Source organism: Xylocopa sonorina, chromosome 9 (genome assembly GCF_050948175.1).
Source record: "Xylocopa sonorina isolate GNS202 chromosome 9, iyXylSono1_principal, whole genome shotgun sequence".
In the NCBI taxonomy this organism is placed as follows: domain Eukaryota; kingdom Metazoa; phylum Arthropoda; class Insecta; order Hymenoptera; family Apidae; genus Xylocopa; species Xylocopa sonorina.
This window is the reverse complement of record NC_135201.1, coordinates 7,635,472-7,661,982: the sequence shown is the minus strand read 5'-3', so window position 1 is coordinate 7,661,982 and position 26,511 is coordinate 7,635,472. Positions and strand designations below refer to the sequence as shown.

General features: G+C 35.2%; 4 protein-coding genes and 1 long non-coding RNA gene across 13 annotated transcripts in view; 1 reads left to right on the top strand and 4 right to left on the bottom strand.

Moving 5' to 3' along the window:
* Positions 1 to 915: 915 nt before the first annotated feature.
* Positions 916 to 9,706, bottom strand: Ranbpm (Ran-binding protein M). 2 transcript variants are annotated; one of them, XR_013102353.1, is made up of 8 exons: positions 9,452 to 9,705; positions 6,008 to 6,363; positions 5,429 to 5,616; positions 5,237 to 5,349; positions 4,690 to 5,118; positions 4,155 to 4,484; positions 3,710 to 3,893; positions 916 to 1,056 (listed from the first exon to the last, which is right to left on the bottom strand). XR_013102353.1 is itself a non-coding variant. In XM_076902190.1 (7 exons), exons 1-7 carry the CDS (start codon positions 9,648 to 9,650, stop codon positions 3,760 to 3,762), a joined length of 1,749 nt encoding a protein of 582 aa, XP_076758305.1. In that variant the 5' UTR covers positions 9,651 to 9,706; the 3' UTR covers positions 3,337 to 3,759. The 2 variants fall into 2 exon arrangements, 1 of the variants encoding a protein (XP_076758305.1); XM_076902190.1 differs by lacking the exon at positions 916 to 1,056 and having other exon boundaries at positions 3,337 to 3,893; positions 9,452 to 9,706.
* On the bottom strand, positions 6,808 to 9,444 carry LOC143427768 (uncharacterized). Of its 2 annotated transcripts, XR_013102358.1 has the most exons (4): positions 7,734 to 7,792; positions 7,541 to 7,660; positions 7,080 to 7,312; positions 6,808 to 7,003 (listed from the first exon to the last, which is right to left on the bottom strand). It is a non-coding gene; the product is annotated as an uncharacterized LOC143427768 (long non-coding RNA). The 2 variants fall into 2 exon arrangements; XR_013102357.1 differs by lacking the exons at positions 7,541 to 7,660; positions 7,734 to 7,792 and adding an exon at positions 8,624 to 9,444.
* Positions 9,707 to 10,203: 497 nt separating the features above from the next.
* Positions 10,204 to 11,223, top strand: Psf3 (DNA replication complex GINS protein PSF3). The gene is made up of 4 exons (XM_076900509.1): positions 10,204 to 10,372; positions 10,515 to 10,659; positions 10,755 to 10,884; positions 10,982 to 11,223. The coding sequence occupies exons 1-4, from the start codon at positions 10,267 to 10,269 to the stop codon at positions 11,207 to 11,209; spliced, it is 609 nt and encodes a 202-aa protein (XP_076756624.1). The 5' UTR covers positions 10,204 to 10,266; the 3' UTR covers positions 11,210 to 11,223.
* A 453-nt stretch (positions 11,224 to 11,676) lies between these two features.
* On the bottom strand, positions 11,677 to 13,180 carry LOC143426756 (protein maelstrom 2). Its single transcript, XM_076900383.1, has one exon. It carries the CDS (start codon positions 13,175 to 13,177, stop codon positions 11,729 to 11,731), a length of 1,449 nt encoding a protein of 482 aa, XP_076756498.1. The 5' UTR covers positions 13,178 to 13,180; the 3' UTR covers positions 11,677 to 11,728.
* Positions 13,181 to 16,775: 3,595 nt separating this feature from the next.
* Positions 16,776 to 26,511, bottom strand: part of Hnf4 (Hepatocyte nuclear factor 4) — a 32,084-nt gene continuing 22,348 nt past the window's right edge. For 6 of the 7 annotated variants that reach the window (XM_076902199.1, XM_076902198.1, XM_076902201.1 and 3 more), the window contains 6 exons: positions 24,014 to 24,215; positions 23,806 to 23,900; positions 22,802 to 22,938; positions 21,939 to 22,209; positions 19,052 to 19,204; positions 16,776 to 18,224 (listed from right to left, as the gene is read on the bottom strand). In XM_076902199.1, the coding sequence (XP_076758314.1) occupies positions 17,716 to 18,224; positions 19,052 to 19,204; positions 21,939 to 22,209; positions 22,802 to 22,938; positions 23,806 to 23,900; positions 24,014 to 24,215 (1,367 nt within the window). In that variant the 3' untranslated portion in view covers positions 16,776 to 17,715. The remainder of the gene's footprint in view (positions 18,225 to 19,051; positions 19,205 to 21,938; positions 22,210 to 22,801; positions 22,939 to 23,805; positions 23,901 to 24,013; positions 24,216 to 26,511) is intronic. The other variant, XM_076902202.1, reaches the window with a different exon arrangement.

Genomic DNA, 26,511 nt, shown 5'->3' with positions numbered 1-26,511 from the left:
CGATAAGAAATAGAAAAAAAGTAAAATCCTTTCGAAAACGCTAAAAATATTCATCGACGTTGAATAAACGTTACGCTTCGATCAATCGTTTCATCGAAAACTAATCCAATCAAGATGATGGAGATCAAGGTAGGAATAATTTTGGAGAGCAAAAATTGAATTGAATAACGTAGAGCGGGAACAATGGCGGTGAAGCGAAACGACGAAAGGCTGGAGGAAAAATAATTATCAGGTAAATAAGGTTGAAAAACCTACCTGAAGAGGTGTTGATCGTTTTGCTGGTCGGAAACTAGGCGAAAATACAAAAGCATGTCCCGTGGCGAGAAACGATTCGATAACTCGGTGGCGGTCGATTATGGGAACGAGGGAACAACCTCACGATGATGATGAATTACAGGGCTAAAAAGAGGAAACGAGAAAAGGGTCGTCTTGGCAGGTGTTTAAACGTCATCCTCGACTTTATTCGCATCCTCATCCTTAAGCTTGTCCTCCGTCTTCGATCGTCGATCTCTTCCTCGTTCAGAATCACATTTACAATCGTCAAGTGAGAATCCTCTCAGTTGCGTCTTCGCAATCGTAATTTCCCTTACTAGATTATTCTGGCGTTCCTTTAACCGTCAGCGCCATCTAGCTCCTTGGAACTTTGCCTGCCATCTTGATCTTAATCTCGACCATCGATTATATCGGTTTCTTCTTCCGCGGTTTCATTCAACACCTTCAACATCTTCTCTTCCGTTACGTTGGGCTTCTCTCTGAGACAATTTTCTCTTACACATGCTCTGAGAAATTTTTCGTTACATCCGTGCAATGATCCTTGTAATGATGATTTCCGGTTTAGCAATCATCCACGTTCCCGTATCCATTGCCAGCATAACATCGTGTACATTTTTTTGGTGGGTCTCGCGCGTGTGTATTTTGTAACTCGCTTGTGTGTCGGGTGTACATGTGTGAGATCGAGCCAGAGAGCCAACTTCCGGACTCTAGCTGAAGAGGCACGCGATGTCGCGAAGTTGTTGCTGCAAAAGTATTATCTGCTCCACGTTCCGTCTCCACATCCTGGAACAAACGAGATCGCAATCGGTCAATACGAATCTCTAACGGCATTACCATTGAACTTCGTTCTTTCAACAACGTTTAACGACTCATTTTATGGGAAAATAATACAAACGAATGTACTTAAAAGATTATAGATACTATTCTAATTAACAGCCCACATCTAAACACCAAGCTCTCCTCTCACGATATTCTTGGCAACCTATAAATATGCGATGGGGGTGTGAGAAGATTAATGATTTTTTTTTTTTTAGCATACTTCTCGAACTTAATATTTTTTTTTTTTTTTAATTGAGGAAATGGAACTTTAAAACCATATTATATACTGACTATAATCTTCCAAAGATATATATAAAATGAACTTGAAAACATGATGCAGGTAAAAAAATGAATGTTCCAATAGATAGATGTTAATTAAATATAAGGAATGTTCATGAAGGCAATAGTGAATTTTATATAAAATATTTTTTGAACTCTTTATGGTTAATATAAATATTGACAATAATCGTATAATTTTATTAATAATATACTCAATATTAAATATTATAACACTTTCACATAATACTCTTCATTCATTCTTAAAAATTTGCTACCCCACGCAAACAAAGGGATATACTTATGTAGATATTTTAATGTCCTTACTGTTAGAATATATTGCTATGATATTTCAATTTTTATCCATATAATAGAAAGATCATGGATTAACAGATGTAATAATTAATAAAATATATAAAAAAAAAAATTTATCAAACTTAAAGCTAAATCGTTAAATTATATTTCAAGTTATCTTTTATACAATGAGTATTGCAAAAGTTACAATAAAAAATGATACAATATTTTAATGGGTAGATAAAATTTTGGCAAACGTTTACAATTCTCTACATCACATTAACCAAAAGTGAAGATTATAGAATAAAAATGAAACATACATAATTTTAAAAATATTCGCAAACATAAAATTGAAATGTCTCCTCTAACACTGAACATTGCATGACTACGACACGAAAACGATTGCTCGCAACAAGAGTACTTGTTTGCACTCCTTGACGAAGAAAAAAATTCATAAAACACTTAAACTAACAGAATTACACGTATTTCGTTATTATTATCACAGGTGCAGTGACACAAAACGTTAATTCGCGTGGAACGGTTCACAACACCTGTGTCTTATTTTCTAAATTACAGCACCATTCATAAGAAAGACAAAAAAGAAGAAAAAAAAAAAAAATAATAATAATTCATGTTTGTAGTTCTTAATGCATGAGAACACAAAAACGATTTTGCATGGGTATTAAAAGTGATTTAACGAGACGGTGTTGTATTTTAAAACCTCGTATAATTTTAGAAAAATATATAAAGTCAATTATATGTAACAGTTACATGAAAAAGGATTAAGAGCTATTTATATATATATATATTATATATATTGTTTACAAAATGATGTTTCAACTAAAGAGCCGTGGCACTCTTCTGTTTTCTTTACAAGATGTAAATGGTCATAAATTATATATATGAATGGCTAATCGAACCTCTATCTACATCGGAGATAAAAAATGTACAAAGATACAAAAAACGTTCCCGTCTCGAAAGTCCAGGGATAATTGATACATTGAGGTATATCAATCTCTTGACAAATGACGAAAGCCCTCGGTTAATTGCACGATTCACAATTGCAAACAGCCTCTATGATATTTAATAATAATAATAATATCTTAATTGCACAACAACATCAAAGTGAATTTATTATTGTCATTCAAAAAACTCTAAGAACTTGCAAAAATTTAAGAAGCTAAAACGCATTACACTCTCATTCTCTCGCATTCACATAAATTCCATTCAATAGGGAATAATATCGATCATTTTCTTTTGAATAGCAAAACCTAAACGAACAAACGAATAAGGAGATAAGTCAAAAATCATAGAACAGAATTCGTTCGTACCAGTCTCCATTTTCGAGGCAACGTACTTTAAATATTCACCGGGTATACCACTTACTTAAGTACAGACACCTGATTAATATTTAGAATCCATTATTCCGAATATAAACACTTGTAGAAAAAACTACTGTTCCTCGCCTCTAACTTATTCCGTTTTAAACTTCTCAGTCGTACCATCGATTACGGAACGTTTTGTACAGAAAAACGAACAGCGAGTATCGTATTCGTCGAAAATGTGTAATGAAATTCATTTCAGAGAAACGTCAGAAAAGGTGTAGGTATCAGTTAAATTTGGGAGAACGGAGAACGAGACGACACACCATAGAAAAGAACCAGTTTCCTCGAGTAGCGGAACAGTGAACGAAAATCAAAATGCTTTATTCAATCCACAGAGAACGGACATTTTATTATCAGCAAAAGTGAACAAAATCAATAAAGTCATTACCGTGTGAACGGTCCACGACGTATAAATCCTCTTCTTATCACAAATGTAGTACAACTTAATTTAAAACTGACGATCCTCACTCACTCATTCTCTCTCTCTCTCTCTCTCTCTCCCTCTCTATTTCTTTCCCCCATTTTCCTTATTGGTACACAACTACCGTTATAGATCGCGTAACGTCACGAGGCGAATTTCTGTAACGTACTGTAGTGCGTGTATCAACTATCCCCAGCTTCTTCTAATCGATGCGTAATGTACGCGTAAGAGAGTTACTAACCAAACTCGAGCCGGCAGAAGAAGCAGACGTGGCAGCAGGGGTAGGCACCGTCAATATTGGATGATATTGTCTACAACCGCGAAGCCGCATGCCCCAAGACCAGCGTGAGACATCAGCCGTACCAGTTCTCTCGCGTGAGATGCTGCGACTTCCAACGGTGGCCGTCGTGGCAAGTTACTCGATTCTGAAAGCCATAACGTGCCAGAATACATACAGGGTGTTTTCGAACTATCGATTAATTCATCTTTAATGCATCAGAGTCTCGTGTAAAGGCTAAATTCACAATCGATTTCACGTTCGATGTTAAAACTCGATTGACCGACCTGTATGTATATATCTATGCAATGGTTTAACGAGTTAACGTTATGTAGTAGAGGAGCACATCAATTGTTACTGCAACTTTCCTTCTTAAAGAAATATACGTAGGTAATAATATCTCTCTCACCGAGTATGGCAGAGTTGAGTCTCGCGCAAACGGTTTCCCTCTGTTGAGGGTCAAGTTGCCACCCAACCGGCGAGTTCCATGGATTCGCGTAAGCTAGAAGACTGAACGCATCCTGGAGCATCTTTTTATTGCTTTCGTTTTTTCCATGCTGCTGTCGAAGATGTATCGACTGAGAATACAATTGCCTACCGAATTCTAACATCTTCTCGATTGCCTGTTTGTCCCCGCCGCAAAGCTGCTTCTTGTTATTCTTATTCAGCGTGTTTTCCATATTGCAACTACCGTTCTGTTGTTGTTGTTGTTGTAGAGTTTGATTGACACTGTTCGTTTCTGGGAAAAAATTGAAGGGGACCAATATTTATATAAAGTTCTCGCGATACAAGAAGAAGTGAAAAAATATATGGACCAATCTAGAGAGCGAAATATTGCAATTGACTGTATCCTGTAAAGTCTTATGCGTTTATATAACTTTAATTTAGATTTTATTGCGTTTAAAGTAATCAAGCGAACGGGAAGCAACCTAATAGCGTCTCACCCATATCAACGTCCTCTCCGTTCTGACACTTGTATCCATTTGTGTTCAGATCACCGTTCTGGTAACCATTCTCATTATTACTCTTCACTCCGTTCATAACATTCTCCTCCATATCTACATCGTTCTCAATTTGTCCGTTAACGAGCTGCTGTTCAGTGGAGCCGTTCATGGTGTTGTTCATGTTCATCTCCTCCACATTACCGTTCGCTGACGACTTGGTGTAAGCCTTCGTAGACTGTATAACGCTAGTTTGATTGACGTTGGAGTTTTGAGTGATTTCGGAGTCGCTGCCGTTCACCATCTCGACGAACTGCCGACACTTGAGCGCGAAAAGAAGATTCGGGTCTCGTTCTAAGAGACCAGGGTATAATCGACTGGTTAACTCTATTGCTTCGCCCATTCTGCCCGCCAATACCAACTTTAGAATTTCTAAAAGAACGTGAACGGCATGTTTTTCCTTATACAAATATTATCTTCTACGTGGAAGACTTAGCGTATTGATTATATGAAAAAATTAGTGAAAAAGATTATTAATCGCTTTGCTTACTTTGTCTATTTTTAATGGAGTTAAGATCTTCCTCGAATCCTTGACCAGTACTATTGGCAAACGCTTCGGCAGTGGCACAATAACCGTGATGAACCAGATACGTTGACACCATTCTAAAAAAAAAACATAAATAAGAACTTTTAGTATGTGGTATGTAAGAAATAATATAACAACTACGAAAATTCAACTTACTTGTGAAGGACTGCTTGCCACTGACCCTGCCCGTGATCTGGTGTGGGATAGTTTATAATTTGCAATCTTGTTTTAACGCGAAGTTCGTTAAGCATGTCGTCGATATCGAAAACAAACGGTTCTTGACCGAAGTTCGCATCGACCACCTCCCCGGGTGTTTGAAGACCCACCGTTGGATATAAATTTGGCTGTAAAATGAACAATTACTGTACATTTCAAACCGTTTTACACGTTTGAGTTCCTCGTAAATAAACATTTACATACATATAATCTAAACTGTTTTAAAAAACGTTCGAGGAGGGTACTACAGTTTAGACAATTAGGAACAGTGGAAAGGGCTGTAGATTAGTTAATTTTCGACGAATTTCCTTAAAATCTTAACGCTTTACGACGACCCGTAGACCTGGTATCCTACAAAAAAACTCTGACCTTCATCCTGTGATTCAAGCAAAACCCTAAATAGCCAACAATCCATCAGCTGTGTCAAAGGTCTATGGGTCCAAATCTACGAGTTCTCTTCTACGACGTAACCGAACAGTTTTTTAAATATCCGATGTTTCAGAGAATGTTGCAACCAACCGGAAGATCGGTGAAGGCGATACCAAGATGGTGTCCGTTCTTCGTGTAGAAGGCAGTGTTGTCGACAAGATTCACACCACAGCCGATCACGTCCCCGGTGGTGAACGTGGGCCCATATGGTTGGCCAGTCCCGGATGAACAGAAACTGTGCCCATCGTCCCCGTGGTAGCCGTACGAGTGCTTGTCCCAACCTGGCAGCCTGTTCACGCTCACGCCATGAGCAGACAGGCCAATTCCCATGTAACCATCTCTCCCTTTACTGACGATCTTCACCTCGAAATAGTAGAGACCGCAGGCTGCCGGTATGCAGTGCGTTGTACGTACACTCGCGGCGTCTTTGTGAGTTTTTCCATAACCTGAAACATTCCCATTACCTATATTGTTTGCCAACTATGCGTTCGGATAGGTCAAATATAGAGGACCGCCTCGTTGAGCTAAGATATTCTAACCACTAATTCTATTTCTTCCAGGGTGTCGTGAAATGTTTGAAACTCTACGTACAATCGAAGAGGCATTCCACGGTAGTAAAGATAAACTCTCAGCAGAATTTTAATTAATTAGACATTGAATAAGCTTTCATTTCAATAAATAGACTTCTAATGGAATAGAAATTCCAGGCGGTTTCTCCTGGATTTTTTTTAGCTCCCCTTCGATATCGCCTCAAAAAAGAAAAAAATCGTTCCCTGGTTTTTTCTAAAAAATACAAAAAAGCCTTTTTAATTATTCAGATTGAACGTACGATTTAAAAAAAGAAGGAAAGAAAATAAGAAGGTCTCGAACCAATTTAGAAACAATTCTGAAATTGTTTGTTCAGAGATAAAACGTGGGAAAGGTGTCACTTTCGTTTTAATACAAGTCCGAAGAAAGTGATTCACGGTGAAAAACTCGGAGAGGGGGGTTAAGAAATTTGCGAACAGAAGCGACCGTTCGTCGCAATCTAATCGCTAATCTTGGATGCACTTGCAGTGCAACGGTGCAGTTTGTCGACCCAATAACCTACAGTTAGCCACATTTCACATTTAATTAAGTATAAAAGAATTATTAACGCGCCTTACGAAAGCGATAGCGATACCTGCCTGTGCCATGTGTCGTTTCGCATCGAAACAATCGGGCGTAAATTATGCCCAAATACTGATGTAACAAATTAATTTACGAAACACGCCGTCTGTCGTGATTAATAAATAAAGCTGCACTGATTTGTTTGACATACTACGCAGATGTTAGAATAAACTGCTGGGGCCCACTGAATATCTTCGATGAAATTATTTAGCATCAGTAATTCGCGGAAATATTTCATTCCGTTATCTGAAAATTAAAATTAAAAAGTGCCTTGCAGTTTCACACGATGTAAGCAGGAAAATTATTAACTAGAATGTTGGAAAAGCAAATAAAATAAATAAAATTATTTTTTTTCTGTCACTATGTTCATTAATAAAATATTAAAACTTTGAAATGAACGAGCTAGAATCAGCGCGCGTGAAAATACGATCAAGAACATTGCTAATAGTATAGAACTGATTTGATGCCCATTACATTAAGTTCGACTTCCTTCTATTCGAACAACTTATGATAATTCCGTTCTTTCAATTCTGCCATTTTGTTCAATTCTGTATAGAGTTATTTGCAATCTAATTCGTTCCTCTCTGAGAAATGCTGATTGATTTAGCAGAAAAACTAATTAGTTTAATTGAATAATACAAATTTTAGTAAACAGCCATTTAATTACTTACAATTAAAGCTGGAAATTATTCAATCTCTTAAATATACAAATATTGGTGTAATTACCAAAATTATCTAAAAAAGATATCTCAAAATATTAATAGTATAATAAAATTTAAATAATTATAATGAATAAATTATATAAAAGATTTAAAATATACAAAAATATTAAGGAAGAATGAAGTAACAACAAAAATCATTCAACTACAAGTTATGGAAGAAATACTATGGCCAATAATTAATCAAATAAGATACGCTGTTTAACTTTTACCATATCTTTTTAAATTTTACTTCAGAAATGGAATTACCACACGTTACAATGTTATTTACTCGTAAATGTAAAGACTGAAAAGGCAGTATTCTTATAAGTTTCAATTGAGGTAATAGCATTAGCCGTTCTCAATTAAATTATAATAAGGCACATTACCATTTTAATAATCTTAACATAAAGGCTTTATGATAGATAAGAATAAAGAAGAAACCAGATTATTACTCTCCGCAAATGTTCTTTTATAATCTACCTATATATTTTGAAAACGAGTATGAAATTGTGAAATAAACACTTTTGATGTATATGTACAACTGAGAAAAGTCAGTACCGAATAACGATTAAAGAAATTATATACAAAACAATGAAATAATGCATCGTGTTACATCTGACGCAGAAAATGTATAATCTACTCCGGTCCGATTAGAAATGGAAAAATATTTTACACTTCCATTTCTTCTACGATGCACTTCACAGAGATTACTATCTTATCCCTGTAACGATCTATGTATACAATGAAATTACTAATTCCATTGCTTCGAAGCTTACTACCATCAATTATTTAACGATACAAGCAATCGCAGATGAAAAAAGAATATTAATAAAATGGGATAAACAAGATATCTAACTGCCTTTTGTATATTTACTTAAAAAGAGAAGTGTCCTTGAGCGTATGTTAACATGATAAACATCGTTTTCAAACTAGAAAATACCACATTCTCGGTATATGAACCAGCCACGCGCGATAATAATTTGGAAACGAGGATATAACAACAATAACACGGTCCTTATCGGCATCGTGGTTCACGTCGACCTATTCAGTAACGCGTAGAAACGCGTGATTCGAACAATTTCAATGGTAAAATTTGTCCACTTCGAAACTGATCGACGACGAAAACGTTGAGGAGAAGAAGGAGGGAGGGGGAGTTAGGAGCTATAGGTGGAGGAGGATTGAGAGATTGAGAGAGAGAGAGAGGGAGAAAGGGAAAGAAGGTATGGGATAGAAAGAGAGAGGAAAGTAACTGTTCAAACATCGCAGCTGTCATTGCCATTGCGCCTTCCCTACGCAGATTCATTTTTTCCACGAATGTGGGAAAAATATCGGCCGTGAAACGGCAGGGGTCGACGGGGGGGCCTCGATCGTCGGGGCGGATATTCCAGGGATACGTTTGGGCATGATAAAGGATAGGAGCGATCGAGGGAAAGTCGAATAGAGACCATGACCGATCAGCTGATTCCTTTGTTTAGGTCGCTGACACACGCGAAACGGAGACCCTGCCATTTTCAATCGATATTACAGCTCCGTCAACGATTCGTCCGTATCAGGCTAGAATCGAATCCGATTGGCCGGGATCGTTCCTCGATCCCTCGTTTCTGTAGACGTTAAAAATCGTCCGCGAGGACGGTACCAGCGGCGGAGTAAAACGTTGAGAAAGATCGAGACTGGTCGGACGTACCTTTGTAGTGAACACGAAGGTTGTTTTGGGAGAGGCCGATGTAATTGAACTTGTCCTTGGGGTTCCACGAGCGTGGCAACGGCGTTTCCTCTTCGTTTACCATCGGATAGAGCACCTTTAAAGGATCGACGGGCTGGCTTTGCCTGGAATTCGTCTGAGAAGGCTCCATAACACTCGGTTCCTCGCTGGTGGCGGCCATCTTTCTCCTGGGCAGCCCCACTACTTTCGCCAGTGGACTCTGCTTAACTGACTGCGCAACGCTCCTGCGCAACTCAACTTTACCTTCTGTTCATAGATTACGCGATACATAGTTGATAGCACTCCGTGAGAATCGCGCGTTTCTGGGGTCCTTGATAAAAAATTTTCTTCTTAACGAATACTATCACGTTGCTCGAGTTTGTATAACAATTTCTATTAACAAATAATTACGCTTAATAATAACACTTTAATGACGAACGTCTCTATTTTCTGTTAAAATCCTTTTGTAAATTAAATTCAACTGTTTTTGGGACCATTTCCTAACGAAATGTACCTTCCAAGGAGTGGAAGTAGATGGCAGTGAACGAGCTTTCTAAGAAGAGTTTCAGAGCTTTGCGAATAGATAGCGCAGCCTCTATTGGCAAAGGAAACTATTAACCGATTAGTGGCGCCATCTCTGTGAAGAGTCCTCAAACTATTCGCCGTAAAGTTTCAACACTTTTCGAATAGATGGCGCCACAAGCTTTTTTAATTTACTTAAATGCTCGCAACGATTTGTCTTTGTTTTGAATATTATTCGATATGTTTAAATACCACATAATTTCATTGTTTAAATAATGGCCTGTTGTCAGAGCTATGCGCCAGATTATTTCGCAATAAATGATATTCTATCCTCTGAGGAAAGAATATTATGTAAAATTGAGGTAGAATTACCTGGACTAGGTAATCTTTAATTAATTAGAGTTTGTTGAAAGTACTTTTCTGTACTTTCAGTTTTAAACTTTTCATTTATCCTGTAACACACACAACATCCATAACAATTTGTTTATTACATTATTTTAATTTATTAATGTTACATTTGAAGGTTTCCTCGATTCTTCATCTAGAACGGATGACTTAAAAGTAGGATCAAAAATTGAATTTCCATTGTGGTTGGCAGAGCCATTGAAAAGTTTGCAAAACTCGGTAGTTAGCATCGATATACCAAAAATATACAAGGAAGGATACAGGTTCTAATTTTATTGTTTACTTAATTGTTTTGTTTTTAATTCATACTCTCTCATTATTTTCCTACTTATATTTGTTTCTATCTGTACATTAACAGAGAAATTTTGGATGCGGATGCTGATGCTATCGTCTTAAGTAACTGGAGTCCATTCTATTACGAGTTAGGAATACACGTAAGAAAGTTGAATGATAGAGATTCTGAACAAATCACAGAAAGTTTGTTACAAGTGAGTCGTAGTGGAATCAAGTATTAGATTTTACAATTTTAGTAGTTTTTAAGTATGTTTCTGTGTACGTGAGAGTACTTTATTTTTTCATTTGTAGACATTTAAGTCTCGTTTCCGGGTAGTCATGGATTGGGCTCAGAATCCTATATCCGATCCCATGCTGATCAGTCAACTTCCTCGACTCGAAAGAGATCTATTTCTTAGTGGTCGTAAAGCGAAGCTCAAGCTTTTAGAGTGGCTCAAAGCGGGCACTAATAGCATTCTGCCATCCGAGATCTCAACTAACTTGAAAAAACGAAAACGTATACACTGCGAGCTCGATTAATATTATTTTTACAAAATAAGCTAGATGCAAGTGCATGAATATTCAGTTTTTTTATTTTATCATAACGTAACGTAAATTACGTAAAATAATTGAAAAAGAATGTGATATTTTCTAATGTAATCCTGCTCATTCTAAAGCAATTTTTTTATTGTACTTAGGAATCATATTATTTTATTATAAAAGACAACTGTGTGTAGTTACTTGATATTGTAACGAGTATTTTACGTAATATGTACCAAGAAACATTCTTTTTTTATATGATATTGAAAGAAAATACAAATATATGTAATATTTTGTTAAAAAATTCGTTTTTTCATTTATAAAGTAGCCCATCTTAAAGAAAAATGATGTTAAATGAGGAAGAATTTAAATGTTTCGGAATTATCAGTACAAAAATAGTCTTCGTTTTATTCACAGATATAGCTAATATAACATCATTTTGTAGATCTAGCATTAGTATAAAAATAAAAGTTATAAACAAAGTAAAGTTCCTTCTTTTATGTCAAACATCTTAAACGATTAATGATATCCACGTCCCCTTCCTAGAGGAAACTTAATCTCTGTGGTCTGTTTCTTAGACATAATACCTCTTCCTCCAATTACAGGGAAATCTTCTTGCTTAAATAGATTGGAAGTATCCTCTATTCCGTTAAGCGCTTGGGCCATTGTTTTGGGTAAACGTAATGGCCGTGACGGCATATCTACGACTGTTGAGCTTGAAGCGCTCGCGTCAATTTTACTATGGTCAATTATTTCCAATGGTTTACACAGGTTACGTCTATGTTGCTCATCGTTATAATTGCGTTCAGATACTTTCCTTCTATGATCTTGAGATACTCCATTCATTTCAATAAATTTTCGCTTGTCCGCTATATTTAAATTTTTAAGATAGAAATCAATGCTACTAGCATCTTGTTTTTCATTGTTTTGATCATCTTGATGAACGTACGATTGAGGAATAGGACAATGTATATCATTGATAGGTGTTATACCGACATATTCACAGCAGTAGTCGCATATCGTGAAACCCCATCGTCTTACTACAGCCTTGCTACAATACAGTGATGTACCGTCTATATTCTTATGAAAGTCACATTCGAGATCTCGTACAGAGGAAAATTTATCCTTTTTAAATTCATTCTCAGCGATTACTAGCGGTATGCTCTGATCGTCCACATCTTGCACAGCAGCGTTTCGTAATTCTCCAAAAAGTGCTTCTATGGAATAGACTACAAAATCTTCGATCGATCCATTGCCAGCCTTAGTCATTTTAATTAGCAACGATTCTACTGCAGGAGTCATTTCTTTTATGGTAAACAATGGAGGAAACTTGTTGCCAGTTTTATTCGTTTCTAAAATGTTGATGAACTTGCTGTACATAAGCTGAAAGTCACTTTGACCTTCGGCTAGTTCTATAGGTATTTGGTGCGTTTGCTGGCTAAACTCAATTGCATCTGCCCTCCAACCTAATGGTATAGTTACCTTTAATATTTCATGATATACATTAACGATACCATCTTTTAGACTAAACTCTGCCAGCGCAAACTCGGCCGGGCAGAATTCGTACGTGTTAATACCCACGTCCCTTCCGAAATACCAGTTCACGTGTATAAACATGAATTTCAACTTTTCTAAACTATTATGTCTTTTACCCATCAACACGACCGATTCTATGTATTGGTGCATAAGCTCCTCAAATTCTTTCTCCTCTCTCTCGCGCGCCTCGACATCTTTCATGCTTTCCCCGATCGCTGTTTTCAGTCCCGCGGTTTTTTGGCTTTTAACCTTACTATCTTTCGCCCTGGCCTCATAAATCCCCTTTTGTTGGGGCGTCATGTTCCTCCACTCCTCGTTACATTTTGGATCCACTGCAGCCTCCTTCAAACTCTTCTTACCGTTTTTTTGTTTCTGACACCAGTCAACCATAAAGAAATAAAACGCATTTCGTCCTTTTACTTTCTTCGACATACCTGGAGAAGAGTTTTTCTTCGAAATACCAAATTAAACAAACGAAATTACCCTGAAACGTGTGTAAAATTAATTGAGTCGCTGCTAATATCCTTATGAAAATACAGTCATTAATACGCAGGTGGCAGGGACAAAGCTGAAACAGTATCCTCTATTATTATCCTCACACCACCTACAGCGTCCTTCAATTGTTCCTCTAATTGACTTATACGCGCGAAAATCATCTATTACAATCTCCTAAATCTTTTACATCTTGTACAACTATGAATTACTTAAGTAATTACTTAAGTAATCTAATTCAAAGAGCTACCCTCTCTTTCTAACAAGTGTACAGATAGATTTCATACTTGAACAAATCCCATATACAAGGCTGATTCACTACTACTCGTGCGAAAGATTTTTACAGTTAATACTACACCTAAAAAGCAATAAAAAAGTTCATATAAATCTAAATCCGATTTGCAAAAATGGCAGACAAAATTGGGATTTTTGTTCTTTTCAGAGAAACAGCAGTTTCATTCATATTTTTGATTGTATTTTCCAAACCGTAAGCCCTCCAAGAAAATGACAAACAATACCTCCCATTTTAATTACAGAATTTTAGAGTACTGCTGATTAAATAAATTCCCTAATTTTCGTTGAACACAAAGAGTAAAAGTAATAATTATATCTCCCACCTTGGAGGTAAGAGAGAGAAAGATATATAAGAAAGCTATAAGTGAAAAGTGCTCAAACTGGTCGCACATAATTATCGACAGTGAAGTGAACTACTGAAGCACTAGCGCCATCTCTGGGAGGAGCGCTGAAACTGGTCAAGCATTAGTTTCAATATTTTCCGCAGAGATGGCGCTAGTAGTTCTTGAGTAGTTCACTTCGCTGTCGATAATTATGTGCGACCAGTTTGAGCACTTTTCACAGAGATGGCGCCAGAGGATCCAAAGTAGAGGGAGCAGCATCTGTCTCACTCTGTCTTATAGCTTTCTTATATATCATTCTCTCTTTTACCTTTAAAGCGGGAGATACAATTTATTTGACTCTTTCTATTAAATGAAAATTAAGGAATTTTTTTATTTTATATTGTAGTATTCTACTAAAGGTATATTAATATTCCATAATTCGAAAATTGTATGTAATTAATAAATAAAGGGTCTCCTTTTATATTGAATTTATTTTTTAAGTTAGTATTCTTATAAACCTTGAGAAACGCGGAAAATAGTATAAAATTATGTCTCAATTACAAATTAAGCGGATAAATTTGTCGTAAATTTTATTTTTATTCAACTAATTTCCTTGTTGATTAACGATAATATATATATATATATATTATCACTTTCAGTAATTTACAATTCGTGTATACGTCTAAACTCATGTTACATAAAAAAAAAAGAAAAACTGTAAATTTTATTTATATGATATTTTGTATTATTAGAGAGAAAATTTCATCTCTAGCATTATGTGCTAATCGTAATTCTATACCTTAAAATAGATCTACATTTATTTAATTACATTATTGCTTCTTAGCCGGCCATAAATACGAAACCTAACAGAAGTCGCGATGCACATTTGGAATTAACAATTTGTTTACTTAAAATTATACACTTTTTGTACAGTAATGATTTCAGTTCGTTTAAATATCAATTACTATGTACTCTGAATTTTTATTAATAAAGTGTAAGATTAATTTTGTTACAAATTGCATGGTATTCCTTCACTTTTCTAGATCAAGAGTATTTATGTCCCACACATTTTATATGTATACATAACATAATGTTTAATGACATTTTCAATTGAATTTGAAATTTCCTAAATACATTGAACAGTGGTAGAAATTTCTCGTGGAATAAAACTAGAAACCAAAGTGCATTCCAAATGTACAGGACATTAACAAAAGCACGCGTACTCCTTCCCTAAAAAAAAATTGCATTGCAATGGCGTATGCTCCTGTCCTCATTGAGAGAGGTGCTAACTACTCGCTAATTATTTTTTATTTCTTCTATGGAATGTGAATTTAAAATCGTCCGGAACCTAAGAATATACAATATATATCATAGGATTTATAAAAATTTTTAATCATAAACATTTCTACTAACTATAGTAGTTTCTTCATATCATTGAACATTAGAAAAATGTTTCAAATTTTTTTCTATTTTTTCTCGTCAAAAATTTTCAAAATGCACGATGCTTTAGGTGAATGGAGCCCAGAGTGATAGTTTCAACATTTCTCTTCGTTATAATAAATATTTTTACTAGAGCGAAACGATCCTAATACGTATACTTCCTAATTATTTAAATAAGTTTGCATAAAATTTCATACGCAAACGTTTGATAAATAGAAAATCTTTTAAACGGACAAAGATAGAAATGTTGCCGTCATTTTGTCATTAATATCTGTAGAAAATAGAATTTATATCCTATCGCTTGCACGGTACATGAAGATGATCTGATTGTAAATATATCAGTGTCTGTTCGACGTATAACTTATATTCTTACAAATGTTATGTACAATAATTATTTATAACTCTTGTTTTGTTCTCTTAAATGTATACATATCTCTGTTGAAGTGAAGTAAAAAAGAAACTATGAGATGTATTGCGCGTTCGTCTGGTATCGTTCGAAAAAGACAGACTATTCATATAAAAATGTTTCGTTACTTTTAAAATCGCTAATCGTACGTATAATACAATGCATATTCTTTATAACAGGGATAACAATATATTTATTGCGTTAATAAAAATATGTCTCTGTAGGAATATATTATAAATAATATAATTAATAAACCCTTTGTATAAATAACAATACGCTTACTTCCTACGAATATAACAGTTAAAATTAATCATTATTGTTGCATTCAGAGGTCGGTCGTTTGCATTCCATCTTGTAATTATATAAAACAAGATCAAATTAAAAAAATATATCATTTCTTCGACGAAATTGGATATTAAAATAGAAAAAGTTTTCCGTTTCGTTAAATACGTCCCTACGATATATAAAATATGGTAGTTCCTATTATAATAATAAATTCGAATAAACGCAGTGTCGTTCTTTTTTTTTTTTTTTTTTTTTGTTAGTTTTCTTTTAAGTCAAAAAACCGTTTCTTTTTTTTTATTTCGATAATAATTGAAAAATCGAGGAGGGAGACGATGAGGATCTACAATCTGTAGTTTTCTACAAAATGGAAAACGATGGTTTGCGCGTTTTCTTACTTTTTTATTATAGCTTTCAGTTCAAGTTCATTCTTTTGGACCCTCGTCGTGTTTAGTTTTACTGCTTCCCTCGATCTTTCACTTGTCAAATATGATTATTAAATATTATGCAAAAAAAAAATGAACGATTGTGTCATCGCGTGATTTAAGTTAAGTTTATAGTGACAAAAGAATCTTCTCCTTAAATCGACCGATTTTGATTAAACCTTATGATTAAGGTAATTAATGATTAATTGAGCAATCGATTGAGCGTGACTTTTACTCTGTATTCGGGAATATGGTAACATTTCTGACGATTACACTCTATTTCTGGCAAACTGAGTTACTAGTCTACGAAAAAAAAACTACTGAACTGTACTTTCAAATAAAAGGCTATCTCCTGTTGCTCTATTTGCTTCTTTTGCTTAAACCGCAATTACATTTACAAACGTGTAAAATTTGAATATAAAAAATGTGTTCACTTGTATTTTTAATAGGGATTTGTCACTAGCATTTAAAAATTGTTCAAAAAGATCACTAGAGATCGTCAAAAGTCTGAATGTCAGTTTTGTCGGTAGAATGAAGACGATTTAAAAAATTTATTTTTAATTTCCGATCTCATTAGATCTTCGACACGTTTCTCGAAATCTTATCGTGTCTCTTGAGATCTTTAAAAATGTCCGAAGATAATCCTTCATGTTGTTTACCATCTTTAGATATCTTCAACAAACTCTCTCAATTCGTTTAGATCACAAATATTTAAAGAAACACTTCCACTTCAAAAAGTTCTTTGTGAAATTATCCAGCGAACGATTATTCATAGCCGAATAATTTCATTTTCAAGAAAAATATCTGAGGCAGTTCACAAGTCACGTAGGATTTGTTAAACCGTTCGATATTTGCAAAATGAATGTCTACGTGATTTCTAATTATGCACCATATTTAAACTGTGCAAAACTTTCCCATCCAGATAATAAAAATGCGAACTTAATGCACCTTATTTGACCTCCTAATTTTTTCCACCATTCTTGGTAACTTTAAAGTCTTTCCACTGAAACTTCTAAAAGACGTTCCAACATATTTCCATTTGCCTTTTCTTTGAACATTAGAAAATCAGCCATCCTACGCACACCATAGCAGTATAGTCACCAGCTGACATACCAGAAAGTACACCAACTTCAAACTCTGCCAACATCCTTTCCTCATCTGTTTGTCCTGTATCCTCCAAACTTTTTCTTTCCACGTTTAATATCTTTCAATATTCTTAAAGTTAAGCTATATTAAACAAATTCTTCAGTATCTTCCAGTATTTTCAAAAGATGTCGTTCTTAATGCATTTATGTCCTTAGACATAATTTAAAAGGTGGACTCGCTCTCAAGACTAGGTTCCTGTTTGAACATTCTGAACCCAGTCACGCTCGTCACGTCTTCTTGACTTTGAATGGGCGTAAGATCCCTCAAGATCATGACAGGACTTCCACTAGTCAAAAGATGATCTTGAGGACTCAATGGAGGAGCATTGGCTGGAGTTAGAGGGCTGCTGGGACTCTCGTTACTGCTCACATAACTCCCAGGAGCATTCGAAGTTGCGATTGGTGTAGTAGCACCGTTTAGCTCTGCTGTTGCTCCACCTAAGAGCATTTCCTGCAGCAAGTTGTCAATGTGCGCGACACCAAACAATCGAACAAATTGTATCTGTTCTATCATCTGCCAGGATATGGACTGTAAAGCTGGTAAAGTTAGGAGGATCTCGCCAAATCGACCACGACTGTCGTATTGTCTGTCACTTATGTAGTCCTCCAAGTTGATCTGTATCTGATAACGCAGCTGCTTGATTCGCTGTGGTTCGCTTAATCCTTTTGCATCTGTTAATAAAAATGATTAAAAAAAAGTTGTAAAATGTATATAGGTTCGCCCAGGTCAGTTTCTTACAAGATTAACAGCATATTATATAGTCAATGATTTCTATGAGTAATATAATTATAAAAGATAGATTTCAAACGCCTATAGATCAACAACTCGTCATACATCATTTAAGGGAAGTTCCGCTAAAACTTCTTACGAAAATGGGCGGTGTAAGGTGAGTTGCTCGATGACAGGCGTATAAAAATTTAATTCTATCAAGTTCCTTAACACAGAAATGAAATACTTCTTTTCATTTCTCCGGTCTTACAACTTTAACAATTTTTTCGATTGAAATGTGATCTACCAGCTAAAATAAGTAGCAGGACGTACATGGAACTACCGTAATCAATTCAGCGTTTCTGATCAAACAATGATATCGAAAATACCGTAAACAGAGGGGCTGAAAGAATTGAATAAATTAGAGGATCCAGTCGTAGGTAATATGAAAAAGCAGAGCAAGCTTGCGATCGTTTGCAATTCGTTTTGGTATGGCGGCGGTGACCGCGCCGATCGTCAATTAAATCTCATTGAGACAATCGTTCTCGCGTGCCGGCAAATCTTCGTCGAATGACACGCAAAATTCTACGCAGTCTTCTACTTGTCACAACTAAACTGGATATTATCGATAACTATGGTCATAGGATAGGAGAATGTACATACTATGTTGCTATACCAGTTTATATATTCCAAACTTATTAAATCGACGGATTCAATCAAATGGACCTCTGACCTAGCAGATGTAGTTAGCACGTCCAGAAAAATATCTCCGCACTGGAAAGATACTTACTGGGATCGAAAAAAACGATTGCCTTCAAGCAAGCGAACTCAGTATCGTCGATCTGCACCTCGTTCAAGGGTTTCACCAGCTCATCCATCACCCTGATCCCCACCTTACTGATATCCAGGTCCTGATTACGGCCCTCTGAGGACAAAGATATGACTGATAACCACGGTTAGGCCGTTCCTATCGGCACCTATTAACACTCGACTGAGCCCGGATTGTAGTTGGTGAGGTATTAAGAAAAGCTGGAAAACCCATCAACCGAACGAATCTCGAACTTAGCCCACGTCTGCACTCATGCTTGTGCGACTATTTAGCAACGTGAAGGCCGGGCTCAGTCTACTAGCTACTACCCCAAGTACCATTCGTGCAATTTATTCGTAAAGACGAGACTATCTATTCGTTAAAGCTTGATAATTAGCAAATTACTTTAACGAATGAAACTTGAAATATATTATTTCATCGTCGCCTCTTTATTTCACTATTTTTTAGCGCAAGAAGCTTCTTCTCCTTTCTTTACATTATTATATTATATAGAAAATTTCTTTATAAAATTACAGAATTAAAACTATCCATTGACTGTCTCGTACAACATTTATCTCAAACAATTTTATATCCTCTCGATGTAAATTGATCATCGTACACTGTTATTTATCCACAAAAATTCAACGAAACCTAGATAGTAACGAATAAAATGATTGAATCGATTTACTTTTAATGATAGATACTTTAGAAATGATTCTGAAGTATGGAACTGCCGAACCTTTGTGGATCTTCTAAAGATAACTGTTAGTCAACATTGTTTTAATTAGTATACACTGCTCACATGCATGCTGTTATTCACTCACCGATATTTTCCTAAATAGAAATATGCCAGACCTGTTTTTGTACAAATTTATAATAAAAAAAAAAAATATAGAACATAAACGATACTGGGTTTATTCCTGAAAGAATGAATTGTAAGAATTGCAAATCCACGTTGATACTCTAAAATCAACCGCATAAACAGAGATAGTCGTTGGGAAATTTTGTTAAAACCAACATAACTGGTACTCATCTCTTGCAAAATTGATAATCTATTAAAATCTTATCTGTCGATGACATCGTCAGATGAAATAATACGATAAAATTTTTATCAAGCTAGGATAACAATACATTCAGCTGTTTCATCTTATAAAACTTGCTATCAGGCAACTACGGAAAAAAATATTTTGACGTGATAATCGATAGCTGATCGAAAGCTGATCAAAAGAACTCAAGAAATTTGTCAAAAATAAAATATAAAATAAAATTTTGTTTATTATAAGTATTATACTAGCATCAGATTAACCTTAATATTTAATTTCTCTCATTTGGGATTTTTATATAGATTGGAGGAAATTCTAAAATTCCCTTTATTGTACGCATTAAATATTATCAGTGTGTGTGTGTGTGTGTGTCTGCATGATTTGCAAAAATATTACTCAAGATTGCATAAACATTCAATTAACAAGTACTGATCCAAATCGGAGATTCAAATTGTTTGTATGAACAACAGGGTGTGACCGAACATGATTGGGAATAACTATTTCGATAATCGGTAATAAATGATAAAATTCTTGAGGCTACGAATCATCTATTGATTCCTTGATATGAATATTAATTCTTATAGTATTAATTGCAAATAATCACGCAAACTAGACAGATTTGTCGTAAATTAATGTCACTGTTAAATAAAAAACTAAAAATAAACTCAGAGTTTCTAATCATGGATATGCATTAACGCATAACGAATGACTATTCTAGAAAATCTACTTTTAATATTAATTAATATACAAACAATTTTTTATTTCGTATATGTATATAAAAACGAACAAAATAAAACGTTGACATAAGAAATGAACTGATTGCATTTTAATCGTTTTTTTTTTAAGGAGATTGCGTACAATTTTCATTTTTCGAAATTGCTAATCAAGATAATAACACAGAGCAACTTCGAGGTAATCATATTCCTATGAATCAGTATCGTAAAGGCTATAATGACGTCTGCAATGATTAGTGCTTGAATGACACGCTGTTCAAATGACGTAGAGCACAAATTAAATATAAATAGGAGTATTCGTTTCATCGATTGTAAATCTCGGTACTAGAGTTTCTCTTGTTATGTCGGTATTAGTGATCTATTTTGGAAAATAACATTATATAGTATCTTCTGAAAATTTCTCTTATTTTTTTAGAATTACTTTAATTTTTCATCCAGAAAAGTTTGATCATTATATAAATATTGGATCACTCTCCAAATATCCCTTATTAAAGTTATGTGATTATTAAAGCAGTTAATAAATGAATGTTTTTAAACAATTATTTAATTAGTAAGCGAACAACGCTGGGTTAGTTTACAAAATATGATCACAAAGAAAATTATTTTTATAATCCCTCGATAATGAGTTCACAAATTCTATATTGAAGAATTCTGGGTTCTAGATTCAATTAAATCGTTCATCTAAAATGTAAGGGTATTTCAATCTTGCTAGTAAATGATTTGAAGAGGAGCGAAACGCAGTGCAAACATGATGTTATATGATTTTCACTTAACGTCATAAGGTAAATAGTTTTAACTCTTTTTTATCTTATATGTAAAAATAACGTTGCATTTAGCGTCACGAATAGTTTAACAACAAATGTACATAGTTTTGAATATATTTTAAATTAATATCCGTAGTACGTCTTATATAAGCACAAATAATAATTAATTTATAGCTCTAAGGATATATTAATAAGTTGTTAGCCTATAATGCCATTGAGTTTTCATTCTGAATTAATATTACGGGTATATTTTAACTCTTATCAAGGGATTACCACAAAAAGACATTCAACCAGCACCCAAGAATGGAGCATAGAGAAAGATATGTACCAGGACAATTTTTGGTGATGATACAGTTGTTCCCAAGGAGAAGAACATCCTTCAGTTGCATGCTACGCCTGGCAACACCAAGAAGAAGATGTTCACCCGCGTGTGCCCTAAGAAGGGCCACTTGGTCGTCGAGGGTTAACTCACTGAAAGCTGGTATGTACTTGGCCCATTCGACCAGGATAAGAAGCTGTTGTTTCATACTGTCGCAAACGTCGTTTATGTTAGCGATCTGTTTCGTGCTGAGGTCGATGTCGCCGCCCGGGCTGCCTAGCTGTTTAACATAACTTTGAATTATCCTTTACGCGGTTATTCAGTCGTGTACTAAAGTTGAAATCAGAAATGCATTGGCCCAAACTAAAGTGAACCACAACAATGGTTCAACTGTATTCAAAACGACGAAGAATTTAAATAATTTCGGCATTATTCAAGGATGTGGAAATAACGATCCGCCGTTGAGAAAGAAAAACGGCCGGATGTCTGACGGTCTTGTCATTTACATTAAGGAAACATGTATTATTCTCCAAGACCTTATTAATTCTCCTTCTCCCTATACTCATTAATGCTGTGACATTAAATTCCTTCTATTAATACCGAGAAAGCAAGAAGAGGATAAACCTTGAATTTAGCGCGTTCACGTCTGTATAAACGGAGCATAGATTTTATTTACCACGTTTGATACGAAGTCTCTCATCACTTTTTAAGAAATTTGACAAATTCTTCGTCTTACGATTGTTTCATTCTTGTACTACTGTCTCTTGTTATTTTTAATTTTCCAAGAGTGAATGTATTTGAAGCTTCTTCCCTCTCACAGCAGTGTTTTCATTTACATGTAATTAATATTAAAATAATTCATACAAACTGACCTCGAGGGCCGCACCAACTTGTCTGCTGAGCATTTCCGCTTGAAGGAGGGATACAACAGAAAGTCCACTTCCGTTACTGCTCTGCTCCTCGTAGCTTGGCCTCCTACAGCTTATTCGATCCCTTTCATTTTGTACGGCTGCGTAGAAACAAAATCGGGAAAAAAGAAACCTCGTTATTTCTTTGCAAATGTATTTTCATTTTGCATGATAACGATTTATACGTAGTTGATTCATTCGCATAAGTTCCTTTGTACGTTGCTGGTGTGTTTATTTTGAATCAGTCACTGATTGATGGCTTAACGAGCTCGTGTTGTTTCTCACCATTCTTTCGCTTCGTTTCCTATCCATCTTGTCTCACAAGTGTTTCAATTGCAATAAACGTTTCTTTTGTCTTATATTTATAGGAACAAATTTACATTTCGAACATATCTTGTGAGACGTTCGGCAATGAAATGCATAAGATGGTGAAATTTTACACATACGTAGATTTGATCGCATAATTAGTACAAAAAAATGTTACGATTGGGTAACAAGTAACGGTACTAAATATTAGTATTTATCTTTAATCTAAGTAAACACGTATAATAAACATGTAAGTTACTTTTTCAATGCTAATTTATTATTCACATCAATTTTTATGTCAAATGTAAACACCTCAGATATTTCCGCTCCGCATAATCTGATCTGGTTTAGCAATAAAAAAAAACTGCTACATAAACAAAGAATTTAGTTTCTTTACGGCAACACTCGACTCCCTCTACGGAAGCTTATTATTCCACAGAAGTGGAAACTATGAAGCGTCAATTAATAGCTGAAGGTGAACCTCCGAGTTTGCTAAAAAGACCCTTAAGCATCAGACTATGCTTATGATACTTTAGAAACGACATCAGATACATGCTAGATGTTCTATTCGCTCAAATAAAATTCCCTTTGTCGACGAAGTAGAGCAATATTACAAACTGTTTGATATGTTGCATTTATTTATTTAATACAGCAAAACTTACCTTCTTTTTTCATGCCAGCCTTGAAACATTTTCGTAATCTGCAATATCTACACTGATTCCTCTTATCTTTATCTACTACACAATTTCTACTAAATCTGAAACAAAAATTACATTACCAAACGCTTTCTTTTTTATCTACTCTATGAAACGGGAGTTCCTCAGCATCGAATAATTTCGATTCATGAACAAAGAAAGCAATTCTACCGACCTGCAAGTGTAAAGATGGTTTTTTCGGACTGACCGCCGAAAGAAACCCTTGCACCCGTCGCAAGAGGCGGCACCATAGTGTTTCCCGGTTGCACGATCACCGCAGATCGCGCAATGCTGCGAAAGCACACCACCCACACCCGATCCTGGCAGCCCGAGGACTGAGCCCCCAGCAGCGCCCGCGCCCATGCTCAGATCGGCATCTGCAAACAGATTTTAATTCGTTTATAGAAAAATTAAGCGAATTTACCAAATTTCTTAACGTCGTCTCTTCTCTTCTTACTCTTCTAACGTCACGTTTAGCACGTGTGTTCAAAGACCTCTACTCCTTTCCCTTTAACGGAGGGAATTATTCGTGTATTACATTAGTTTAATATATATGCACCTGTTTATCTATACATCAATCATTCTATATGTCATATCTCCTCTCTTTATTCGTTCAAATAAACGCCCAGCTGTTTATCATTTTCTTATACACTTTGTTATCGTTTCGTATGTCCTCGTCGCGTATTTATCGTTTTTGGCTGCCTCTGGCACTTTCGTCGCCAGATTCTACTCGAACATCGGGACGATGAATTTAGTATAAGTAACGTTGCAATTAAACAGAAATAAGTTACGATTGGCGTAGCTACTTTCTAAACCTAGTTCAAACCAGCTGACTGTAAACAGTGAACAGCAAGTGATCCAGTTTCAAGCAAAATCGTAAACCGAACGATAGCTATTATCATCGTTGTGGAGACTGCTAGTTTACTCGTTTCTCCACAAATATCTTCTCACAAGATATTCTACTAAAGAATCAATATTGAACGCTATGGACATTCCTAATCGAGCCTAATCTCATTTCTTAAATCAAATTGAATTTGTATAAAATGCATAACTTTTCGATTTGTTGTAGAATTTTTATTTCAATATGTTATAAACATAAATACCATTGCCAATGATCCGCAGAAATGATTGATGAGCTAGTGTTAATTTCTGTTCGTTTTGAATTTCCCGCCAGCCATTGACGAAGCTAAAATTAGCCCAATAGATTATTTTTATCAAGCCTGTGGCCGAGTCAATAACCCAGATACGGCAAGAATTTTCTTGGAACTCGATTAACATTGTTTCTCATGAAACCAGCACGATTAAGAATCGATTAGAATTGGACGGAAATTTAGTAAAAGCGCAGGAACCGACATTACCCAAAGATGGTAAACGGAGCGCCATTTAAAATCTCAATTTTAGAACGGGAATGGTTCTCTTATCGGTCCTAGACGTACAAATAATGTGACATACCAATGATAAGGAACGTCCATCTCTTTTCTAGCACGTTTCTTTCACGAAACTTTAGCTTCGTAATAAGTCCGCTGATAAGCTTCGCTCGTTATCAATCACGCATTCTAACGCATGTCTGATACTTTGTTGTTTTCCCGGAGGAAACTTCGGAGCAAATAATTACAACTTTCGAATTTAATTAACGAAGCGTACCGAGGATTCCCAAGTTTTTACATAGCGATGAAGAATATAATTGTTGAAAATTAGAATTACTTTAAAATTATTCGATATAAGCGAGTACGTAGTCAGATATTTCGTCACGTGAGAGAGATGTAGAACACAATTTCCCCATTTGGAGCCTCTACTTCTATAAATTTCGTAAGTACACATGAACTTGGCAGTCTTATCATCGTGCATAGTATAATATCGTATAATAACCTTTTACATGCGTAGCTGTACACTTGATTTCAGTTGCAAAGCAGTTAACTGAATTAAATCGTGCAAACTTTTAATCTGCTTTCCTTAAAAAAACGAGGTTTCGAACGAGCAAACTTTATTTTATACTTTCGAATTACTTCCTCCCTGATTATATCATCAGTTACAAAACATTGTATACATTCTTACAAGTTTTTCCATTCTGTACTAAATAATTCTTTATATGAGTTGAAGTTTTTAAATAGTGAATTTCATAATCTTGGACTAAACGACGTTTGTGAAGGTCGCTGCATTTATGATAACGACTGCAACTTAAATTCACATTAATTCTGCGGAAGTGAGAACGTGACAACCGGTAGTTCTTCCTTTCCTTTTTTTAAATCGAAATCCGTGTCCTGCTTATCTTTTATAATGTTACTATATATTATTTTGAAATGATAATATATTCATTTGGAACGTTAAATTTCAATTCTAATTCCACCTTGTGCACAGTCGTATAAATCTCGATTTACATTTCTACAAGTGGCAACACTTTTGGTTACAACGTGTTATTTGAATGTACGCCTCTTTCTCTCTCTCTCTCTCTCTCTCTCTCTCTCTCTCTCTAAACCGCCTGTTATTCTAACACTGATCAGGAGCCTATTTTTACGACAAAGTTAGTATGATTTCTTAACGACTATCGCGAACACTCTTAAAAATAACATGAAAACAAGACAGATAAATATTTGAACGTTTGATCCTGTTCCAAGAGATCATCGATACGCTCTTACTACTTGAAACAACAAAGAGAACAATTTCCAATCCTCT